We start from the raw sequence: 21,780 nt of genomic DNA, 5'->3' as shown, positions 1-21,780 counted from the left end.
AACCAGATTATTGGAAAGCTGAAAAACACTTTCACCGAAACTACCCTAAGTTTGAAATCGAATCAGGTTCGAATGGTCCCCAAAGATCCCAACAGCCTCCACGATTTCGCACTTGCGTCTAGTCGTGCCTATACTTTACGTTACCCTGGAAAAGAAGAGGGTGCTTTGCAAATGGAGCGGTGATGCTGGGTCGATGTCCCTTTATTACTTTTCTTCTCTTCCGTCCCAATTTTGAACGAGAAAGGTTGGCTGCAAAGGATGCGATCTGAGATATGTTAGAGCTGTGGATTCGCCTACAAATGGCAAATCAAATCCCATGATTTTGGCTGCAAAGGCCCAAGCGTTTGTGGATTGACTGTTGGATAGTTGAGAGTCCAACCTTCGGGTAGGTACAGCGTACATACACTCGCCTGTGTAGGATAGAAAGTACGTTTTACGAGTTAGGGTTTACACATGGCCGCCATGGCCTTGACCTCAATAATGTACATGGGGGAGGTGTAAGTCGGAGCGTTTTACAAGCCACCGAATCCGGGTCAAACAAGGAAGAAGTGATGGCTCCGTTTGTCTTAATATTTAAGTAAGATGAATAATTCATTATTACATTGAGAGCAAGAGAGAGAGAGAGAGAGAGAGAGGAGAGGAGATGCTTTCAAATACGCACCTCGTTTAGGTTTATATCGTTTTTCTTTACCTACCTTTGATGCTTGCACTCCATGAATTCTACTTCGAGGCTTCCTTATAACTTCGGCAAAGCACTGTCTTCTTGCTGCATCTAGGCTCTCTCCTGCGGGATAGTTGAGAGGAAAGCTCGTATGGAGCTCATCAGATGACAAAACTTGTGATGCTGTAGCTCTATAATGCTTTACCATTTCAGAAGATGCGATGGTGCTTAGTCCGTTTGATACTTTTAAACTCATATTTGAATTCTTATCAGATCAAATGATCTGCGAGTGTGGCTGGCTAACTTCGTGGCCTTCAAAAGACGTGTTGATTGCTATTGCATTCCAAAGTCAAATTGGCCTCAAAGTAAGACGTGAGCAAAAGGCACGCTCCCTCTTTTGCCCTTTAATATAGCCAAGACCCCAAAACGCAAGAACCGGGAGAGACTATCGCATTCATACGCACGGACTGGTACTTACCTAATTGATTGATGATGCTGCCTAAATACCGCATTTTCCCCAATTTGTTTCCTAAACCTAATGTTCAAGTTCAACACATAAACACCAATATTAGTGTTAAGTGTAATCACATTCTCTCTTTTCCAAGCTTTTCTCTCATTAAAAATAGCCATCACGTTGACCTCGCTCACTTTTTGCCTTTAAAGCACTCCTTCCCCTCAACCCTTTCTTCTTTTTCCTCCTTTCCCCTTTGATCTTCTCTCCATAGCCTTGTCTGCAAACAGAAAGAAACCCCGTTGAATAATGCGTGCTTGAATGTCCAGAGACGGGTACTGTCCAGATGATATTCGATCTAAACATAGCGGCAGATCCTGCCTTTTTCTTTTCCTTTCGTTTCTTTTCTTTTAGGACTGACTTGTGTGATGATGGCGATGGGTGGTGCTAGGGAAAGATCGGATGAGATAGCAAAGAAGATCAGGAGAGAGAAGGCCGCGACTTGTTGTGATGAGATGGGAAGAAGGCACATGATGTTGAGCCCAAGCAGCACCGGGACGCTCAACACCGTCACGCCGTGCGCGGCGTGCAAGCTTTTGAGGAGGCGATGTGCGGAGGAGTGCCCTTTCTCCCCTTATTTCTCCCCACACGAGCCTCAGAAATTCGCCGCTGTTCACAGAGTCTTCGGTGCAAGTAACGTCTCCAAGATGCTCACGGTGGGCCACGGCATCCTCCTTCTATACTATAAATGCTACCTACCAATACCTTTTTCTCAATCTTTCTACTCTGATGATCACTGAACATACATGGACGCATGATCTGGGATTGTCTACAGGAGGTACCGGAGAGCCAAAGAGCCGATACCGCAAACAGTTTGGTCTACGAGGCAAATCTGAGGCTAAGAGACCCAGTTTACGGATGCATGGGTGCAATCTCGGCTTTGCAACAGCAGATCCAAACTCTGCAGGCCGAACTCAACGCTGTAAGAAATGAGATACTGAGATTCAAATACAGACAACCCGCCACTAACAATCATATGCAATCCGATGTCGTTGTTCCTCATTCTAGTGCTGCTACCGCTGCTTTGGTTGTCTCTGTTGTTCCTCCTCCAACCCTTTCTTCGTCTTCTACCGCTGCCGCACCTCCCGACCCCTCCCCTCCTCCTCTGCCGCCCCCATCTTTGGTCGTTCCCTCATCTTCTTCCTCCTCCTCTTCCACTTCTTCTCTATTCACCACCCCGACCAGCACCACCACCTATAGCTCCATCTCTAGCGACACTGCTAATGTTCATTACTTTGAGCAAATCTGATCTCAGAACCTTTTTTGACCACTTTTAGCATCCATACAGAAGCTATTGAACTCGATTATTGGACTTGCGCCTGTTTTCATTATATACAAGGTTTAGAAGAGCCACTTCATCCTAGAGATTTCTTTGCAGCTCCTGTATTATGATCTGATGTAGATTCCCGAGTGGCTTTAATCTCTTTGTCTATGATTGATCATGTCGAGCATGATGGTACCTCCAGTGAGAAATCATATTGTTATGCTGACTTTTGTCCCACGTCATATCAAGTTTACAGACAAGGAATTTCATGAGCATAGTAGAGACGTTCTGAGTCGCATTTATAACGATCACAATTTGCACATATTCTCATGTATGATTCAGGACCTTGGCAATAAACTTTTAGTTCGATCATGTGGGTTGCGGAAAAGTCAACTACGAGTAGTTCTTTAAGCTCAAGGGGCTCTTGAGGAACTGTTCATACTTCAAAAAGTCTGTCCTTCCGAGTGAGCATCCTATGACTGGGATTCACTATGCTTTTGAGGCCATGGCTCAGCTCTATCGCAGAGGCCTTGGGTCTATAGTCAAACAAAAGAAAGAAATGCTAATGATGCTCCCAGTCAAATAGGAATATTTTGCATGCAGATCATTTGGCGTGTGGCATTGGCACGTACTTGCTTAACTACAATTGAGAATGGGGGCGACATGGGTTGCAGACAGCTTCTTTTGGGGCTTAGTTCTGGATTTCTTTCAAAATTCCATGCTGTTCATCTAATCAAGCAGCCATGGCGAGCCAAAGTATATCATCAAGTTCAGCACTTGTTTCACCAAAACTATCTTGATGACCTTTGGAGCGTGGTAATGGGTGGGATCATGATCAGGCACCATTGCCATTGCAGCCTGCCCAAATGTCAAAAAGTCGAGAATGGTGGGGCTTGCTTACACAACACATGAAAGTTGTTGGAGGACCCCACGCCAAACATGAGTGGACCTGCCCAAAACTAAAGCCTGAAAGGTTTGGTTAGGCACTTACGTTATCCGGTTTTCAAGTAAATGGCGGGCGGGCGGGCTTGATGTGTGGGCTTAGGCAGGTCGGGCCCGGTGATTGGACGGCGGCCTTGTTAAAGAATTTTCAGTTTGTCTAATTCAACGAAAGAAGAGTTTCCCTAATGATGCCCGGTGGTAACACGGAGTATGTTGTGACTCGATTTGAGATCTGCCTTTATCTAGTCGTACTGAACATCCTGAAAATTCTTTGGAATGTCATGGACTTTTCTGGCCATTTGGAGCTTGGCATAATTGTAAAGTTACCATAACTTGTCTCAAAATTCTGGCGATAACGTGGATAAGTAGCTCTTAAAGTCAAACGGGCATTTGCATGGCAACATTATTGTTGGTATATTCATATAAATCAAAGTGGTCAATCGTGGACAAGTGGCGTCTGTTATGGGTGTACAAGGACAAAGTTGAATTGTCCAAGGTTTTATTTCATCCGAGAAATATCAAATGCAGACTAGCTACAGAAATCAAAGTTACACTTGCTCCGAAACAAAATACTCCCCCATCCGTTTGGTTGGGGGTGTTGGCATTGCACACTTCGCACACTCGATCCTAATTGACCTTGCTACAGACCTTGCGAATTTCGCCTTTGGACCCCGTGAGGGGTTTGATGTTGCCCATCTTGATCATGGCGGAAGCAAAGTCGGAGTTGAAGGTCTTGGGGTTCCTGGAGTACGTCTTGACGAGAGAGTCGGTGGATCCGCCATTGAAGAGCTCCTGGTCCGAGTGAAGAAGGCCCTTGTTGCTGATCAGGTTCTTGTAGTAGGCGCTGTCGAAGGCGGTGGGCGATTGGAGGTCGAGAGGAGCCAGATTGTTGTCCCCAGACCCAACGGTGCGGGGACACTTGCCCTGCCTAGTCTTGGCAAAGGAGCTGTCGATGTTGCCGTCGTTGTATATGCGAGCTCTGAAGCTCGTGCACCTTGCCTGCCCTATGGTGTGAGACCCTGCAAAGTGACGCCCATGAGCGACCTAGCAATTTGAGCGAGGCCAGAGAGTGCAATATGAAACACGTACCAGACAAGGCAACCATGTCCCTGACGGAGAGGCCTTGAGCTGCGAAAGTAGAGATGAGGTTGGCGAGCGTCGAAGTTGGAGGGGGAAGGGCTCCGCTGTTGGCGATCGACAAGCTCGCGGTCCTTGCGTCTCTTCTTCCCAGTTTCACTTCCCAACTTGGCCCGCCCAGCTTCAAACATCAAATCACCATCGATTTGGCAATAACAGTAAATTAGGGAGATCAGACTAAACCAACAGCTAGCTATATCAAGTTCAACACGTACTAGGACCACCGAATCGCGAGCAGCAATGGCCACGATGTCTGCACAAGAGACCACACCTGGACAGGCGGACTCCACCTTGGACTTGATCCGGTCGATCACGTTGAATCCTCTTAGCGAATTCAGATTTGGGCCGGCCGTCTTCTCCCCTTGGAACGAGGATGTGTCGTCCAGGAGTACCGAGCCATCGCACCCCTATAATTGATCGATGCAAAACTAACAACGTCAAACCACGCATGTCTTTGAACAGGATTAAATCACCAACGATCCCCTAAAATGTAAGTGATTCCTCTTAGAGAAGATCACACATATTAAATATCGAAGGGCCGATGACGCTTTATGCGTAGCGGAGGACTCTGAGTCGCCATTAATTTTCAAATCGACTTAAAAAAAAAAAACTCTGTATGCACAGATTAGTCTGCATGAATGTTAGCGCGTTATTTTGCAATGGTAAATGGTTGTGGCAGTGGTGTACATGTAGGGAACGGGTAGAGATTTGGAAAAGTAAAAAAGAAAAAATGAAGGGAGGAAGGAAAGACTACATTGACGAAGCAATCATGAAAGTGGAGGCGAAGGAGAGAAGCACCCATGCGGCGCTCCTTCGACACGGCGGACGCGACGACAGATTTCACCGTGCTCAAAACCTTGGGGCAACTTTTGGAGTAGAAGTTTGAAGAGAGCTGCGCGGAGGCACTTCCCACCGCGAGTGTGGTAAGAAAAGCTATCGCGACAATTACCGTAATCGGACGACTAGCCATTTTTTTTTTTTTTTTCTCTCCGGGGAAGGTTATCAAAGGGATAAGAATGTGAACTTGTGCATGGGGATGGAAGGGGCTTTATAGAGATCCTCATCAAACAAAGTTGGGTCTCGGAGGCAGGTTCACCTAATCTCTCGGACCGGGCAATGCATGGCTTGAAAATTCCACGTTACAGAAAATTACAACGGGATGAAGAGGAGGAGGGGATCTAGATTTTGATTGAATTTGACTGATGTTGCGTACGTGAAATGAAGTCGAAGATTAGATTCTTGAGATTAGTCTTATTCTCTTTTGAGGGCCAAACCAAAGGGGCCAAACCAAAGGGCATCAAAATGTCAAAAAGGTGTAGGGCCATCCCACGTCCATCAACCCTTTGCGAATTCCATGCATGCATGCATGCATATGCCTTTCCAGGTTCTTCCACTGCTACTGTCTGCCGTTTGGTGGCGATCGACATCATGCTCGCTACCCTACGTGACCCATCTACATTCTCTCAGGGATTACGTGAAGACATCCACATTTTCTCCTCGATTTCTTACTGAATTTTGGTACTGAAAACAACAACTTTTGTTATCATTTTTCCCTGAAAATCACTAGTCATATTGCCCCATCTATTAGCTATTTCCCCCCTTTTCCATCTACCCATTATTAGTCGGTACTTTTCCCTTATAATCGATGCTTGAGATTGTTCTTGAACGATAGAAAATATAGTCCGACAACTCTTTTTCAATGACAAAGAATTTCACTTAATTAGGTAGGTAAACTGGAGTCGTCAAACACCTCACTAAGTCGAGTGGATGGTCCAGACGAGAACTTGTTTGTACCTGGTGGCGTGAGGAATCGAACACTTATGATGATGTCGAATTCTCACGTAGGATAGGACAGTTCGATAAACCGATCCTCTCTTACTTTCTCTACCTCACATTGCATAGAAAAGTAGCAACTGAAACATGTCATCGTTCAATGGCAGGAAATGGAAAGGGACGGAGTTGGGGCGCGGGGGAGATTTGCCACGGTCAATCAAGTCATGCTCCATATATTGAATATTAGATGTGCGATAGTAGATGCGTCAGTGACGAGCGGACGATGGAAAACGTTGCCACGACGACGGGGGAGAAATGGAGGCCGAGAAAATTAAGGGTAAAAATGGAAGGATAAACACACGAGATGGAGACTAAGAACAGGGAAAGCGGGAGCGCACAGTTTGGAAACGATCTTCATCAAATCGCAATCGCGGTGGCGTTAAAGCAAGAGACCAGAAGCATCTTATCTCCAGAGAAAAAGGCAAAAGTCTACGTGTGTGGCCTCTTTTCTTTCGCGTCCCTATCGAAAATGCATGGATGAGGCCAAGAAGGATTTTCTTTGAGTAAACAACAAATTAAAGTAAAAGGACATGGTTAACGGGAGAAGACCGGGAGCAAAGGGTAAAAGTTTTGAACGACAGACGGTCAAAGGACTGGCCCTCGTCCAGTTCAACCTGTTGAACAGGCATTCTGGTCTAGAGGTGGCCAAATGGACCCGTGGCCCGGAACCGGCCCGTTGACCTGGCCCACGATTCCAATCCGGAACCGGGACCCGGTTTTTTTAAATAAAAAAAAAAAAGGAAGGAAGTCGGGTGAAAAGAGCAATTGGGCCTTGGAGCTGGCGGTTCCAAACTGGCCCGGAACCCGAACCGGCGGTTCCTGAACCGAAACCGGCGGTTCCATGGAACCGGCCACCTCTATTCTGGTCCCAATTAATTATCAGAACACTGGTTTTAGTTCAGCCACAAGAAAAAAATAAAGATGCTATTCAGAACTTTCTACTACTAATGATCTTCATCCAGCAGAATTTCCTACCGAATGTCGACATCATCGTCTATTTGCTCGAAGAGATTTACTATCCATGCTAGCAAGTTGCAGCAGTTAATTAATTCCTGTTGGGTCTCAAACAAACCTATTAAGAGATTAATCGTTGCCATGACATCAGAAATAAGGAAACTAACGTCTAAACTGTCAATTTCTCTTGCAATCAGTAGTTTTAATGAAAGGTGTTAACCTAGGCTTATTGTACCTAACAGAGAGCGACCCTGGAAGAAACTTCCTTGGAAATCGCGGATGGTGATTTGCATAAGAACCACCCCGGCGGTCCCACCCGTATCCCCTAAGTCCGCCCCACGCAGCCAGCTGCCTTGATCGAGTCGTGGGTCGGCAAAAACGGGGAGGACCATTTAATCTAAAAGAACCCCGAAACTAAAACATGTGTGTATTTTAAGGTTTAGTCATATGGTTGGGCCCACTTCCGAATTCAATGAATAGTCAATCCGGACTTTCCGAGCATAATGTAAACCCCGTCAAATATGTGTGGCTTGTCTAGTTTGATCATATATGGTTCGACTCAAATAGATCCAACTCGTTTTATGTCCCATTTATTGCATTGCAAATCTAGTGGCCCTACCCGACGCGATCCATATTACTAAATTATTTTTTATGTTTAATCCAATTTAAGAGAACTCACACCTAAAATGAGGTGAGAGTTTAGAAGGATTAAGTGTGAGATCGAGTGAGGGCAAGAGAGAATAAATCATAGAAGTGGGTTGAGTGCGAATAAGTTTTAAACTCATTTATTTTAACACTCATGCTATGCTTAAATCAATTTGTAACCCATTTATTGAATATTAAGGGTGAGTATGGTTCTAGAGTAGAACATAGAACCTAAAATCGGACCGATGGGAAACCCGTCTATTCCTGGTGTAGTGTAGATTTCGGGTTCTAAAAGCTGGGAAACTTGTTCTGACGGATAAGTTACGGGTTCTAGGTAGGTAATGTAACTTATAACAAGTGTTTGTATTTTGTTTTTGGTATATCTCTTTGCCCGATCTTGCAATATTCCATTTCGTACAATGAATGAATGTATAATGTAGAATCACTAGTCCGAGCTTCCATTTTCGACGACATTTATGATTAAGACTTTTATTTTTTTTATGTTTCATATTTATTCATGTGTCCGAATCCGAGTTGTAGCCAGTGAATTGTAGCAGTAAATAATGGTCATTAAAGATGATAATTCACTGCAATTATTCAATTAAGAATACATATGAAATCTATTTAGATCTTGGAACAGACTCTCAAAACTTGTGATAGAGTAGATTCAAGATTCCAAGGAATCTATTCTGATGGATAGATTCTAGATTCCAAGCGGAACCCGTATAATACTTGGAATCTAAGTAGCACAAACACCGACGCGCGACACGACATGCCACACCGACACGTTATTTCTAAAAAATAGAAAGTTTCAACACGTTAGAACATGTTGTATATTAAAAATATATTTTCATATATGAATGATAAATTATTATTATTTTTTGGTAAAAATGGAGAATTTACAAAAGAGCTCTTATAATACAAAAGAAATTTTCTATCATGGGTATTCCCGCAATTTGATCCCAATCAGTCTTAGAAAAAATAAATAATAAAGTAAAAAGAAAATTAAATCACTTGGCCGAAAATATATTGGGTTCTCTTGAAAGTGACATGCTCCCCAATCAATATGTGGAGCCAAAATAGATTTTCGAAATATATATTATTATCTTTCCTATTATTAGGCTTTATTCTCGAGCGCTCTTTTGAAATATAATTATATATGAATTATAATTGTAATCTCTTACTCGCCTCACCTCTCTCTCTCCTCTCTCTCTTGCAAAGGAACACGACCATCGTGATTTTGGCTGTCTCGTCTCTCCTTCGGTGCTCTCTCGCTCTGTCCTTCATCGCACACGAAACCCATCCTGTGGCACCGGCTCGCTCCATCGCTGCCTCCTTTTCTAGATCCGCGCTATCCAGCCCTCCTTCCCCACCGACTCGCTCGTTGTCGGCTCTCTCCCTCTCTCATGGTTCGAGACATAGCCACATAGGCACCCTTCTCCTCCTCTTCCCCCCATTCTCCGACCTCCAGATCTGTGCTTCCTCCGCCCTCCTTCCTCATCGACTTGCGTGTTCCCAAAGATGTCGCCAGCCTTGACCAAGTGTCGGACCTCCGACACGAGTTGAGCGAGCAGTGACCTACTCAATATGTCGGTGCTTCATAATCTGAAACCGCTCACATTAAATATAATTAAATCCTATAATAATTTAATATATGTTACGAAATGGGTTTATAATTTATTTTAACACATAATCATTTCTCAATCCATTCCATCCGTCCATAAATGTAACGCGTCTTTTTGAGCGAAGGCTTTTACTGTTTGGGCCTTGGCACTCTGGCCCGGCTGCCCACCCCGAACCCAACTCAAGATAGCGAAATGGGGCGACGCTCCCCCAGAAGAGAGAGAGAGAGAATGTACTCACCGCAGCTGCCGCTTGCTCGGACGCGCGTCTTGTCTCCCTCTGAATCGGAGATATGCCACGCCGATCCCCATCCCGTTGGCGTCGGGGGCTTGGAAGCTTCTCTGCTCAGCCTGATCCACCATCACCACCACCGATCCGTCCTCCTCCGAGACCGCACCGAGAAAGCCCGGAGAGATGCAATTAGGAGCGCAGGGGCGGTGTCGGATCTGCTGGTGGAGGCGGTGAACGGAGGGGTGCAGGAGGCCTTCCTCAACCAAAAGCGCATCGAGCTCGAGATTCGAGCTTCGGCTGCCACCGTCTCCCGCTTCGTGAAGCAGACCGATCACTGGCTGGCCTCCACCCATGCTCTCAACTCCGCCATCAAGGTCGGTCCTTTTCTGCCCCACTTGGCAAAGTTCAGATTAAAAAACTAAGCGAAACGAACGTGTCTTAGTTAAACTAATATTGGCGGGCGGCACAGGAAATTGGGGACTTCGAGAACTGGATGAAGATAATGGATTTCGAGTGCAAGAGCATCAATGCAGCCATCCGCAATATTCATCAACCTTGATTTTCACCACTCTGGAAATGGAATCCCACTCTCTCTCCCGGAGTCGGAAGCTACAGGAAGGATCATGGCCTGTCTTAAATCCATCCACACATTTATGTTAAAATCGCTTGAAACCTTCGAGATGTGTACGGGTATAAAAAATAATGCAAGATGCCTCAGTCAAAGCTCCCTCCACTTGTCTTTTCCTCTCGATTAATCAATCCGTCGAGAGTTAGCGTTGAGATGGGTAGATACAAAGTTACGCAGGGGAATCAAATACTCTCCCGTGTAAATCTGTGGATATAACCAAAAATCTCAAACAATCATCTTCACGCCTTGAGCTCTTTTCTTAATCATCCTCGAACAATTGAGCAATGGACCCTCGCCCATTGGGCTAAAAGAAACTTCTGTCGATGTACGAGGAAACAAAGAAACTAAAAATGAAATGACTCAGAAAGCAAACTCTTCCTCTGCGCCAATTTGAATTACTCTGTCTCCCATCTCTCGAATAGCCACCGCAGCTGAATCGCTAATGCCAAGCAGATGCTGCAATCTCGATAGCTTCTCTGGGGCAGGCTCGCTCTTCATGTATATTGCGAATAAGTCTGCCAGTTCTTCTGGCACTTCCCAAGACAGCTCCTCCGCCGGTACAGCTTTGTCGCATGCTAGCATATCGTTGAGAGAGGAAACCTGCACACAACGATTGAAAATTGGCTTAAAAAGGACGCACGTCCATATCATCAACCCTCAAAATTTACAGCTCACAACCGGTAGATCAAGATAGGATGACAAAACTCTTTTTGAAGTTCATACCACTCCTAGTCGATTTCTCTGCCTTAACAAGGCCACCGCCTGAATAAGCGAATTTGACAATCTACTTCGAGCTAGCTCCTGAACCACCTCTCTAGCTTTGTTGGCATCGATACTCAGGTCGGCTGGTATTCTCTTGTACACTTCCTCCTCATCGAATTCACCCGTGCCTGAAGAGAATATCTCATCCACGGTTTTTTTGAAGAGGTTCTCTCTCAGGCTCTGGGATATCATGCTATCTAAATCTACGCTCGCTTCCTTGAGTTCTCGGATCTGCTTTATATTGAGCCTCCCCTGACTGAGGGCAGTTTCTATTGCAGCTGCCATCTTTGTAGTTGTAATGCTCTTAATTACTTTCTGAGCGTATTCCGGAGGCAAGCCAACTTGCTTCTGCACCTCATTCAGCTGCTCAACCCTAGCCTTCGTCAACTGACCATCAGCTAATATCACCTCCGCTTGTTGCCTGAATGCCTGCTCGGCAAGACCACGGTGGACTTCCACAATCTCCTTAGGAGTCAAGCCGAGGATACCGCCTAGCTGGTTTAGCAATACATATTCAGAGTCATCCTTTTTGGTTGTGATTTGTGCTCCAAAAGGGATATTCGTTACTTCTCCGGTCAGGCAAAACAAAAGATATGTCTTATAGAGGTCGGTCCTGTCCCTCTCTGGAAGATCACTTTTTAAATTTATCTCTGTTTGGCCTTGCTTTCCTAACTTCGCTGTAAGTTCTTTGCTGGGTCTTATCTTTCTAAGCGTCTGGAGAGACTCCCACTCCTCTTCAATTTCTATTTCTACCTCCTTAGCAGCTTCTTCAGATGCAGTATCAGGTGATTCCCCTTTTATGTCTGCCACCAGCTCAGTAACGACCAAGGTGTTAAAGGCGATCATCTTCTTAAGCTCCCTAGCAGATTCAGTACGGTTCTGAGCTGCTCGTGCTCGCTTAATGTAATTGATGAAAATCTTTCTGACCTGCATGGAGATACGGCAATCGAAGGTTATGATTGGCTGGAATAAAAAGTATAACCATGCATCTTTCACTTGTCCAAAGACAATTTGCGAACCAAAACAAAGATCCTCAAAACTTAAACTAGGTATGTGCACATGCTTACTTGATCAACTGTCAACTCATGCTACACGCAAAACACACAGATCTTGTTAGTAAACTTCACAGCAAAATATCACCAAGAGTGTGCTAATTGTTTTAACTCGGTATATGCAGTCAAGTTCGCACTTTACACCTGACGATATGTAGTCCATCTAGCAACTACCTGCATGCCCATATGAGCACAGGACCACCATGCGTATCCATGCAAATCAATCCATGCGGGATATCATAATCCGAGTCAAATTCATGCTCACTAATTAAGTGATGATTCTTCAGGATCCAAGTCAAATTTTTATCGTCTAACTTTCAAACCAGCATTCCAGGCAACAATGAAAGGTACAGCAAGACACAACGAAACTCAAGGACAAAAAGGAGATAGATGCAGATGCCATTAGGAAAAGAGATTAATCAGTTGTGTAAGACCATTCTTCTTAGATTCCAGTCCTTTTAGTGGAATGACTATACATTACTATACATGGGGTAAAGGAATGCAGAAAATGGACTTAATAAGACGTTACCCCAAATTTAGGAAATGAAACTCCTTTTATGTTATACTTCTTCGGAATATTGATGTTCTATCTATTGTTGCCACTACCCCAAGAGAATCAGCATGAACCTTGACAAAAAGTAAGGTTGACCCATTGTAGCCTGAACACAAGTATACATATGGAACACCATTTTGGTATCCAGCCAGTCTCATCCACTTCATGAGAGAGAGAGAGAGAGAGAGAGAGAGAGAGGTCAGCCAAAAGCAAAGGTATCGCAAAAGAAAATACTCACAGCTGTGCTGGCAATAGACATGGCAGCCTCTCTTGTCAAGCGCAAGCCATGAGCTGCTTTTCTCACAGATTTCTTCACTTCTGCATCATATCCGTCAACTCCTGAGGCAATCGCATCCTTCACAACCTGGATTTAACAGTTGAGGTAAGTCAGTGCGATCAAACAATTTTCTTTGAAGACAAATGTAATGCACAAAACATGCGTCAGACGTGAAGTTGGAACTTCATGAAGTCAGTCCTGATGTTTACCTTCTCAAATAAACTGCCACATATACTGGAGTGAGTTGCTTCAACAGTCTGCTGAGGGATACAGAGCATAACTCGTAACCGTAGTAAAGCTTTAACATCCTCTTCACTCAGTTCTCCGCCAGCAACACACTGCTGAAGTTTCTGCCTGTAAATTTCTACATGTGAAAATAAATGTGGATGTCATCTGGTACTATATGATGGCTCCATGCAACATATAGACACAAATTTCTTGAATTTCTTTCTACCTACGATTCTCAAAATTCACTGTGTTCTACTCAGGAGGGAAGTTCCTTTTGATAGCAATTCACATTGCTAGATAGATAATTGAGTTGAAAACTTTAGGAACCATTGAACCACAGCATAAGTAAGGAAACAAGAAAAGGACAAAGCACATGTGAATGACTATCAATTAGTGCTCTAGAACAGGAAATTGATGAAAATACCTTCATGTATCTCACTAGCCTTCTGTGGATCAAATCGCAACTCTTCACAAAGGTTTTGGAGGAATACTGCTTTGCTATCTGCGGCTTCCAATTCACCACCAGTAAATGATTTTTGAAGTCGTTTACGATACACCTTCGCAGTTACGTCAGTCGTGATAGCTTCAGCCTCACGTTTACCCAAACCAAAGATATTCCTCAGTTGACTCAAAGCATCCAGCTAAAAAATAAATAAAGAATAAAAGTGTGAGGATATAACAAGGCAAATGGGCAAGCCAATGTCCAAGAAGAGGCAGGTAAGGGGGAGACAAATAGGTTACAAAGTACAGTATTGGACAATGTCACGCATGACAAACCAACAGATCCGTAGTAGAGAATGTTTCTTTTACCTTGCTTTCTTCAAGACGACCACTTGACAAAGAATCTGCAACAAATGCTCTATAGAGGAGCTTCAAGTCATCCATTTTTCTGTCATTGTCGTATTCACCACCTGAGGTACAGACTAGTAATTCAGACACTGCCCATTACAACAAACTTAATGGTGCATGGACCCATAACAAGGTTCCTCACCAAGTAAAGAAGCTGGAGCAATCCCACGAGCCATGCCATCAGTGTTTGGGTGGTTCTTTAATGAGACAAGCAAGTCATTAAATGCTAGAATCTTATCTAGCTCTTCAACAGCTTGAGCTACTCCTCTCCTGGGTTATGCAAATTTATAAGTTGATGACAAGAATGCTTTTGCAGAAAATAAGCAAGAACCACTCTCTGAACAATTCCCGAACAAATAAACGAATGAACAATGATTAATCTCAACTAAAGTGAAGGCATTGCCCTCAAATGATTGATATCTCTTTCTCTATCTCGATAAGTCATTGTGGCAACTTTTCTCAAAACCCTGAAGGATTCCCCAGTTGACTGACTTATGAAAAAAAAAAAAACAATTTGAATATACTATTAAAACCCCAATTCCATATTGAGTAACATGTACAAGGGGCCTAGGGACCATACGCTGATCTTGTTCTTGATTTTAGCACATTCAGAGCTGCTGAGACATTTTCCTCAACCAGTTTTCTTGTATGTTCCTTAAGCAAATCCTCAGCAAGCTGCATCAATATGTGAATGAAAAAAAAAAGCCACAAAAAGCAAATCATTTTCCAATCCAGTTTTGCAGATGATGAGGAGTTACCTCATCAGATAGTCGATACAATAGTTGCAATGCCCGAAGACCTTCAAGCTGGTTCTCATTGAGATCTAACAGAGACATCAATTTCAGTACACAAGTAGACCATTACAAAATCATAATGGGCAAAGTGCCACAGCAGCCATAAAAAGAAAAAGGCGGCAAATATAAAAAAGTAGGTCAAAACTTCAAATTACTTCACTTATTTTCAGCATAAACTACTAAAACCAGAATGATTGTAGATTGCACGACCAATTTAGATCAACATAGTTACACGAACCTCTGCCAACTGCTTTTAGCTGGGAAGAATACAACCTCTGTGCATTATCCCGAACAGCAACCTCAACCTGCACAGACATTAATGCAAGTTTGAATGAGATGAATGTGATAGGTATGTGAGCAATGCATGTCATCAATATTATACATAAAAACGCAGTTTTGATAGGGTACAGTAACAGAAGGAGATTGATCTTGCAACTACAAGGCACTAAACTTCAATAAAGGTAACTATCCAGGCAACATCATAATCACAGCACCAAGAAGCCACTGCCTAATACATGACTTGATACCTGGGCATCGGAAACTTTGAATACGCGCTTCCAAGGTAAAAGGAAAGTTGATGCTTCCCCAAACACAAGAGTTGAAACATATATGAGCTTTTGAAATGCCTGCACTGAAGAGGAAGTAATGGTGATAAAGTACCATACAACTTAGCAAAGGGAAGCTAGTCATAGCGCAATACGTTTGCAGCATAAATATGGGCATTCGTATTTTCATACCCGACGCTGTTCTACATCAGCTTCACGATCCCCAGTTTCAAGCCTTTGCCTGAAAATACGCCTACCAATCTGGACAAACGCCACTAAAACCATTTTCAATTAGAGACTACTCGTCAAACTACCCATTGCGATTCGATAGTCTCAAGCATTCAAAAAGAAGCTAGTGTGAGAGCACCTCCATATGCATGGCAGCTGCTTCTGGATCATCGATGCCCAGAGCACTCTTAAACTTGACAATTTTATCAACTTCAGTTCCTTCAAGTTCTTCATTTCCAGGAGGAAGGACAGATGAGACAAACCTGCATGGAAGATAGCATAAGTAATGCAACCAACTCAAAGGAAACTAAAAGAGGTCCTGTTTGCATTTGCTGCTAAACCGAAAAAGATTATATAAAATATAATGAGAAAAAAGGGGAGTGACTTTAAATCCTAATCTATTCAAGTATTTGAACAATTGAGGGACCAATGCCAAATAAAAGTCTGAATTCAAACTTTAACAGTTAAAGCAAAAAAGCCACTTCGAACTCTTTAAACTTTCAGCATGGTTGATTCATTGCGTGAGCTGACCTAAGGTATAAATCACAGAGCTCTGCATTGAAAGCAGCATCTTGCTTGCTCACACCGTACCTGAAAGATGGGGGTGTCATAATGAATTAGCATACGAACTGAAAAGGCAAAAAGGGAAGATAGTGACATCATATAATCCACATTTTCATTGGGCCAGCAACGAAAATGCAAGCTCCTCGGTTAGGACTCGAGGGAGGACTTCCCGAATCCTCATCCCAGCACAGTCAGATAAATCGAGACGCATTTTTCGGCAGTAATCGCACTGGGGAATCTGAGAGAATTTCCCCAGTGACAACGCGACTAAGGAACGACGAACTAAGGCATTAATCAAGAAACATAGATTAGAATGGAACTGACTTGCTGGCAATGAGTTCTATGGCCTCTTTGTTAACAGCCTGAGGATCATCGCGGCTGGCAACGTAGTTATGCAAATCGGCAGCGGCGACCTCAGGCGCGCAAGCCCTCACGGCGTAAGCAGCGGCGCCACCAGCAGCCCCAAGCAAAGCAGCCCCGCCGAGGGCAGCATTGCGGGAGCCAGCTAACCGAAAACCCAGATGATAACCAGCAGCAACCGCACCGCCCACTGCAATGGCGGAGGCGGCTAAGCGCACGGGAGGGGACAAATTCTTGACGAGGGGTTGGATGCCGGTGAGCTCCTTGGGGCCGCCGAAGACGTCGGAGTTGTGCGGAGGGGAAGCGGCGGGGGGCTGATCGAGGGAGGCGCGAGGACGAGAGAGTTTGAGGCGGCGGCGTCTGGAGGAGGAGGAGGGAGTAAGGAAGGGAGAGGAGAGGAGAGGGCGGGTGGTGGAAGGAGCCGAGTTGGTGAGGAGCGGTGGGTTCATAGCCGTCGGGGGGGTTTTGTAGGGTTTAAGGAAGAAGAAGAAGAAGATGGGAGCTCACCTGTCCTGCAGTCGGTGTTGGAGATGGATAAAGAGGGAGAGCAGACAGCATCAACTTGGCAAGGCAAACCACAGCTCCGAACCAAAACTTGTCGTCTTCTACTTCAACTGGAAAGGAGGAAACTGATGGGCCTGGACCTGGACCTGGACTTGGTCCTGCGCCTGGGCCTGGTCCTTGACGACATTAATGGGCCCCCATTCGAATTCAATTCCATCACACCATCCTATTTCGGAACTTCCATTTCCACGTGATCGCACTTGTATTTTACTAAAGTTCTCATCCTTCGAATTTTAACTGTCACACTTACGAAAAAAACTGAACACACCATCTTCAATTCAAGTGACCAAAAGTACCCTCAGCTGTTGGGAATTGCAAAATTTGGCATTTTCATTACTTTTTATTTGTAAGCTTGTTATGTGGCCATTCGTTCACCTTATTTGAAAAGTTTGTAGGTGTAATTTACGTCCAATTACTTTCCTTCCTAACTATTAACAAAAGTCTATTTAAGAGATGATGCAAACTCATCTTGTTATGAAATAGTCGCATTACTGATTAATGCGAAGAGATTATTTGCACAATATGAAGAAATTGTCCACATATACTTGGAAAGAGGAAAACGACGTCTTAGAATTTTAATTGTTTTTTGGTTAGATTGTCTTTAAGATTCAAAATATAAAATGGAAGAGCATGACAGATGCAAATAAAAATTATTAAAAGATTTACGACTGAATTGATAAAATTTTAAAAGATTTTCGAGTAAATTGACACGTTGAAAGATTTAGAACTACGTGCTCGCCAAGGGAAATACGAAAAGATATTCTCCCAAAAGTGCACCCCGAAGTCAAGAGTGTCTAAACCTCATGTACAAGCTACAACCGATTAAATTCTAGACTTTTCAATTAATTTAACTCAAGTCATTAAGACCTCGTGAATGAACGCCTTCCGGACATTACCCCAAAAAATTATTGGTGTAGCCCTAAAAGTCGCTGCATTGCGAACTTCAGTTGCACCTCTCCATATAAGTTAAAGGTTTGATTGTAATGTCAAAATGTACTCCACATAACCTGTTGAATTGAGATGTTAATTGTGAAGTGCCGCATTTAAAATGTCGAAATTTACCTTTGACCTTGATTGGAGAAAATTTACTTCATTAAGTTGCTGACGATCAAACAACCTAGATTGGACACAACAGCTTGAATCAAACACAAAAACTGACTCAAGCAAATTGATCTCCGAGCAAAAAGAGGATCATCTTATCGACCTACATAACCAAAAAATGTTACATATGGCACGACTACTTCATGCTAAACAAAAGGCAAGAGTATTTTACATGAACCATGTGATCTTCGACACTGAATCATCAGCATGCATCCAGTCAAAAAAAAAAAAAAAAGTATCTCGTTCTTTTCTGGCCGGGCTAAAATAATTTCATGCTAGTTCCATCAGTGCCAACCACAATAAATCGAAAGACATCAATGTCAATTGAGTGAATCATCGCATTAAAGGCATTAACCATCTCATTTCGGATCCGTTTCCACGCGATAAGTAGTAAACCTTCTTCCAGCTCTCTTCAGAGAATGCCTCACGCCTTGCCAGCCTTTGCCTGCCAGAAACAGAAATGTATTGAAGTGTTGAACACTTAAGTGTTTCTTTTGATAGATGTATATCCAATGTCACTACCAGTTTGTAAAATTCTCATCCACTAAAGGAAATCAAATAACTGGAACGAGTAATTATATTTGCTAGGAGCCCAGGACCAACATTTTATCTGCCAAAACTTATCTCAGTTTTCACAAGGCAAGTCACTTCTCTTTGCCATATAACTCAAATATCGTTTCCCAGTGTTTATTTACTTTATCTCATGTTGCTCCACATCTTGCGGCATCACTTCTACATACTTCCCCAGAAATTAGACAGTAAAACCCACAACATGATTTACAAGATTGGAATTGCGCTTCAATATTCAAAAATTGATTCTACAACACCATATAACCTAATTATCACTACAAAAATTAAGTCTGATAACCTGTGCAACTCACAACATACCTGAGGTAGTAGTGGCAAACAACTTCAGCTTCATCTAAGCTGTATCGAGGAAGCATCAAACGTGCATCGACAGGAACATCTGGCAGCTCTTTTCGGAGCTTTCCCACAGCAGTTGAATCAGAGAAAGCACCAACCATCATGTCATTGTGCATCATAGTCCTAAAGGCATTTACCTGGAAGTACAAAATAGTAACCCTCTCACAAGTGGCTAGATGTAAAAGCAAAATCTAATAAAAGCATCATTTGACCACAGTGCACGAGCAACAATGCATCAAAGCTTTTTACAACTTTGCACAAGCAGTGTCGCATACTTGTCAAATAGGAGACCGGTATCATCGTGGTGATTTCTACTATACTACTTAGTATGTACATAGTATCGCCAAGTTGCACAAACTTAGGCGAGGCCCTCAGAAAAATAATTGGTTGAATGACACGCTGCAATTGGCATTGAGTTCACCAGATGAGCGGCCAATGGCAGAAGGTGATCATGAGCATAAAAATGGTAGTCATTCTTACTGATACAAGAAAATAGTTCAGCACATGCATACACCATTTTTAAACAAGAGCAGATTGTTCCTAAGCATCAGCAAAATGGATTATGTTAGCCCCAGCCAATGGGATATGGATCCCAGGTAACATTTAATGACCGAAAGAAACAAGAATAGGGTCTGATGAATGTGCTACAAGCAACAACCATTTTCAAGATCACAACAATAAACTACAATAGGAAGCCTAAGATCTCAGGATCATCTGGATACTTACAGTGGCCAGCTCTTTAGCATGTATTGGTCGACAGGATCGAACTGTAACTGGCTCTTCATACTCACTGAACGTAAACCAGTTGTTATACTGGGAACACACGACAGCAAGAAGTGAACAAAAGCAATGAAAACGCATAACTGACAAAGAAGATCTCAGCATGAATGGAATCCACAACTTGTTATATCGATCTGTCTTAAAAGGAAAATAAGTTGGATGGCCAAATAAAACGGAGAACGGAGTGTATCTCTCACTTGATCTATAGCAATGAGCACAGGAATATCTTTCACTTGTGATAATTCTTTTCTCAAACGGACTAACACTCCAACAGCAGCATGCGTATGATCGATTCCTGTCCTGACCAAATCATCCAGGGTCGAACCTTCAGGCATCGACATGGAATCGACCCCTTTCATCCATCCAACACCGGCGCCTTCTCCCAAAGGTATGGGATCATACATTTGGCAAGGTAGTTGTTTTAAGTGTGATTCATTGCACTTACGGAAATCCTGCAGGCACAAAACCAAAATGGCAACATAATAAAAAGAGAAAGTACCAGCACGATTGGAACAATAAATCAAACAAAACACTACCAATGATCAGATGAGATAAGCATCATAAGCAAAATGGAACGAAAAAAAAGAAAACTTTGCCTTCAGAATTTTTTCAGCTTGCACAGGAGTATCCCAAAATCCAGTCTGCGGGTTCTTGTAGAAAAATCCTCCATGAGTCCACTCACGGCCTCTGGGGGCATAAAAAACCAGCCATCCTTCATCCCTAGCCCAGTGAACCAACATGGCAAGCGCAATGCTCTTCCCACAGCTTACTGGACCATCCAGCACAATCTGTTTCCTGACCTTCGGGCCTAAGAATTTTACTCATATTCATAAGTAGAAAGAAGTAGAATGGCTCACTGATGTATCAAAAACCGACCTCTGGAAATAGTTCGACCTCTGTATATCCTTGAGTATATATGCATACACAGTTTTCTTTTGGTAAGATATCCAGAGATCAAGATTAAAGAAAGAAAGTGCCAACCTTTGCCATCAGAAAACATGGGGGGATCAACAATGCGCCTGAAGTTGTCGCGAAGGTCTAGGAAACTCTGCCTCACGAGCACTGCACTCCTCATAGACTCTTGGAACTCCTTCTCCATACCAGCGGGCAAACCCTCCGGCAACACCTCCTTCAATTTGTCTATGCTATTACCATACCAACACCACCCAATAATCAATCGATCTCTCAAAACAACCGCAAGCATACACATAACTACATGGACGAGGAAGAAGACCAACCTACCTGAACTTGAAGTAGGAGCAGGCGTCTTTGCGAGTGAGTTGCGACAGGGAAGGGGCGGAGGTGAAGAGAGGGCGGCCATCGGGACCCACATCCAGGGATGGATCCCTCTCGTCGAGAGCGAGGCGCTGAGCCCTCGCTCCTTCGTTGGAGGCGGCATCATGCTCGTCGGTCGCCGCGGCAGAAGCGTCGTCGGCTTTACCACCTTTGGATTTAGCCTTCTTGTTGGCTTTGGTCACTGCCAACTTGGTGTTCTTCGTCGACAAGTAGAGATACGATTGAAGCACGGCCGCACGTTTTGGAGAGGAGATGGGGTCGAACGGGCGGCCACATTTTGACGTTCTGGTCGCGCCTCTGAGAATGGACCGCAGCATTTCTCTAACTCGGAGCTGCTCAATCGACGAGGAGTGCAGTGTTCAGGGTTCAGCGCGGAGAAGGAGACCTGATGAGATGAATCCCACTCTGTTCTCTCTCCCTTTCTCGTTGGACTTCGGTGGCGGAGACAAGAGGGCCTTCAAATTGGGCCCGAGT

The 21,780-nt window shown here is 43.7% G+C and overlaps 5 protein-coding genes across 10 annotated transcripts in view; 2 read left to right on the top strand and 3 right to left on the bottom strand.

Moving 5' to 3' along the window:
* Positions 1–17,218, bottom strand: part of LOC115745955 (protein TIC110, chloroplastic-like) — a 31,392-nt gene extending 14,174 nt beyond the window's left edge. The window contains exons 1-16 of one of the 2 annotated variants that reach the window (XM_048280358.1): positions 16,606–17,218; positions 16,249–16,308; positions 15,857–15,980; positions 15,682–15,750; positions 15,472–15,570; positions 15,183–15,249; positions 14,909–14,973; positions 14,731–14,825; positions 14,293–14,420; positions 14,112–14,212; positions 13,726–13,942; positions 13,283–13,437; positions 13,035–13,160; positions 11,153–12,118; positions 10,776–11,029; positions 7,258–7,267 (exon numbers count right to left, since the gene is read on the bottom strand). In XM_048280358.1, the coding sequence (XP_048136315.1) occupies positions 10,790–11,029; positions 11,153–12,118; positions 13,035–13,160; positions 13,283–13,437; positions 13,726–13,942; positions 14,112–14,212; positions 14,293–14,420; positions 14,731–14,825; positions 14,909–14,973; positions 15,183–15,249; positions 15,472–15,570; positions 15,682–15,750; positions 15,857–15,980; positions 16,249–16,308; positions 16,606–17,090 (2,997 nt within the window). In that variant the 5' untranslated portion in view covers positions 17,091–17,218 and the 3' untranslated portion in view covers positions 7,258–7,267; positions 10,776–10,789. Of the gene's footprint in view, positions 1–7,257; positions 7,268–10,625; positions 11,030–11,152; positions 12,119–13,034; positions 13,161–13,282; positions 13,438–13,725; positions 13,943–14,111; positions 14,213–14,292; positions 14,421–14,730; positions 14,826–14,908; positions 14,974–15,182; positions 15,250–15,471; positions 15,571–15,681; positions 15,751–15,856; positions 15,981–16,248; positions 16,309–16,605 lie in introns of those variants that run through there. The other variant, XM_030681605.2, reaches the window with a different exon arrangement.
* On the top strand, positions 615–10,480 carry LOC115745969 (biogenesis of lysosome-related organelles complex 1 subunit 1-like). Of its 2 annotated transcripts, XM_048280366.1 has the most exons (3): positions 615–635; positions 9,790–10,175; positions 10,271–10,480. In XM_048280366.1, exons 2-3 carry the CDS (start codon positions 9,801–9,803, stop codon positions 10,358–10,360), a joined length of 465 nt encoding a protein of 154 aa, XP_048136323.1. In that variant the 5' UTR covers positions 615–635; positions 9,790–9,800; the 3' UTR covers positions 10,361–10,480. The 2 variants fall into 2 exon arrangements, with proteins under 2 accessions (XP_048136323.1, XP_030537487.2); XM_030681627.2 differs by lacking the exon at positions 615–635 and having other exon boundaries at positions 9,788–10,175.
* On the top strand, positions 1,152–2,803 carry LOC115745966 (LOB domain-containing protein 15-like). Of its 2 annotated transcripts, XM_030681622.2 has the most exons (3): positions 1,152–1,447; positions 1,564–1,828; positions 1,948–2,803. In XM_030681622.2, the coding sequence occupies exons 1-3, from the start codon at positions 1,434–1,436 to the stop codon at positions 2,419–2,421; spliced, it is 753 nt and encodes a 250-aa protein (XP_030537482.1). In that variant the 5' UTR covers positions 1,152–1,433; the 3' UTR covers positions 2,422–2,803. The 2 variants fall into 2 exon arrangements, with proteins under 2 accessions (XP_030537482.1, XP_030537481.1); XM_030681621.2 differs by lacking the exon at positions 1,152–1,447 and having other exon boundaries at positions 1,457–1,828.
* LOC115745964 (peroxidase 4-like) lies at positions 3,837–5,550 on the bottom strand. 2 transcript variants are annotated; one of them, XM_048280364.1, is made up of 5 exons: positions 5,270–5,550; positions 4,731–4,922; positions 4,468–4,636; positions 4,023–4,397; positions 3,837–3,950 (listed from the first exon to the last, which is right to left on the bottom strand). In XM_048280364.1, exons 1-5 carry the CDS (start codon positions 5,483–5,485, stop codon positions 3,883–3,885), a joined length of 1,020 nt encoding a protein of 339 aa, XP_048136321.1. In that variant the 5' UTR covers positions 5,486–5,550; the 3' UTR covers positions 3,837–3,882. The 2 variants fall into 2 exon arrangements, with proteins under 2 accessions (XP_048136321.1, XP_030537479.1); XM_030681619.2 differs by having other exon boundaries at positions 3,837–4,397; positions 5,270–5,546.
* Positions 17,219–18,373: 1,155 nt separating the features above from the next.
* LOC115745952 lies at positions 18,374–21,729 on the bottom strand. 2 transcript variants are annotated; one of them, XM_030681598.2, is made up of 7 exons: positions 21,253–21,728; positions 20,992–21,155; positions 20,607–20,818; positions 20,208–20,462; positions 19,957–20,043; positions 19,195–19,367; positions 18,374–18,751 (listed from the first exon to the last, which is right to left on the bottom strand). In XM_030681598.2, exons 1-7 carry the CDS (start codon positions 21,621–21,623, stop codon positions 18,640–18,642), a joined length of 1,374 nt encoding a protein of 457 aa, XP_030537458.1. In that variant the 5' UTR covers positions 21,624–21,728; the 3' UTR covers positions 18,374–18,639. The 2 variants fall into 2 exon arrangements, with proteins under 2 accessions (XP_030537458.1, XP_048136317.1); XM_048280360.1 differs by lacking the exon at positions 19,957–20,043 and having other exon boundaries at positions 21,253–21,729.
* Positions 21,730–21,780: the final 51 nt, after the last annotated feature.

This window comes from Rhodamnia argentea, chromosome 6 (genome assembly GCF_020921035.1).
Source record: "Rhodamnia argentea isolate NSW1041297 chromosome 6, ASM2092103v1, whole genome shotgun sequence".
In the NCBI taxonomy this organism is placed as follows: Eukaryota; Viridiplantae; Streptophyta; class Magnoliopsida; order Myrtales; family Myrtaceae; genus Rhodamnia; species Rhodamnia argentea.
This window is presented reverse-complemented; position numbering and strand designations above follow the sequence as displayed.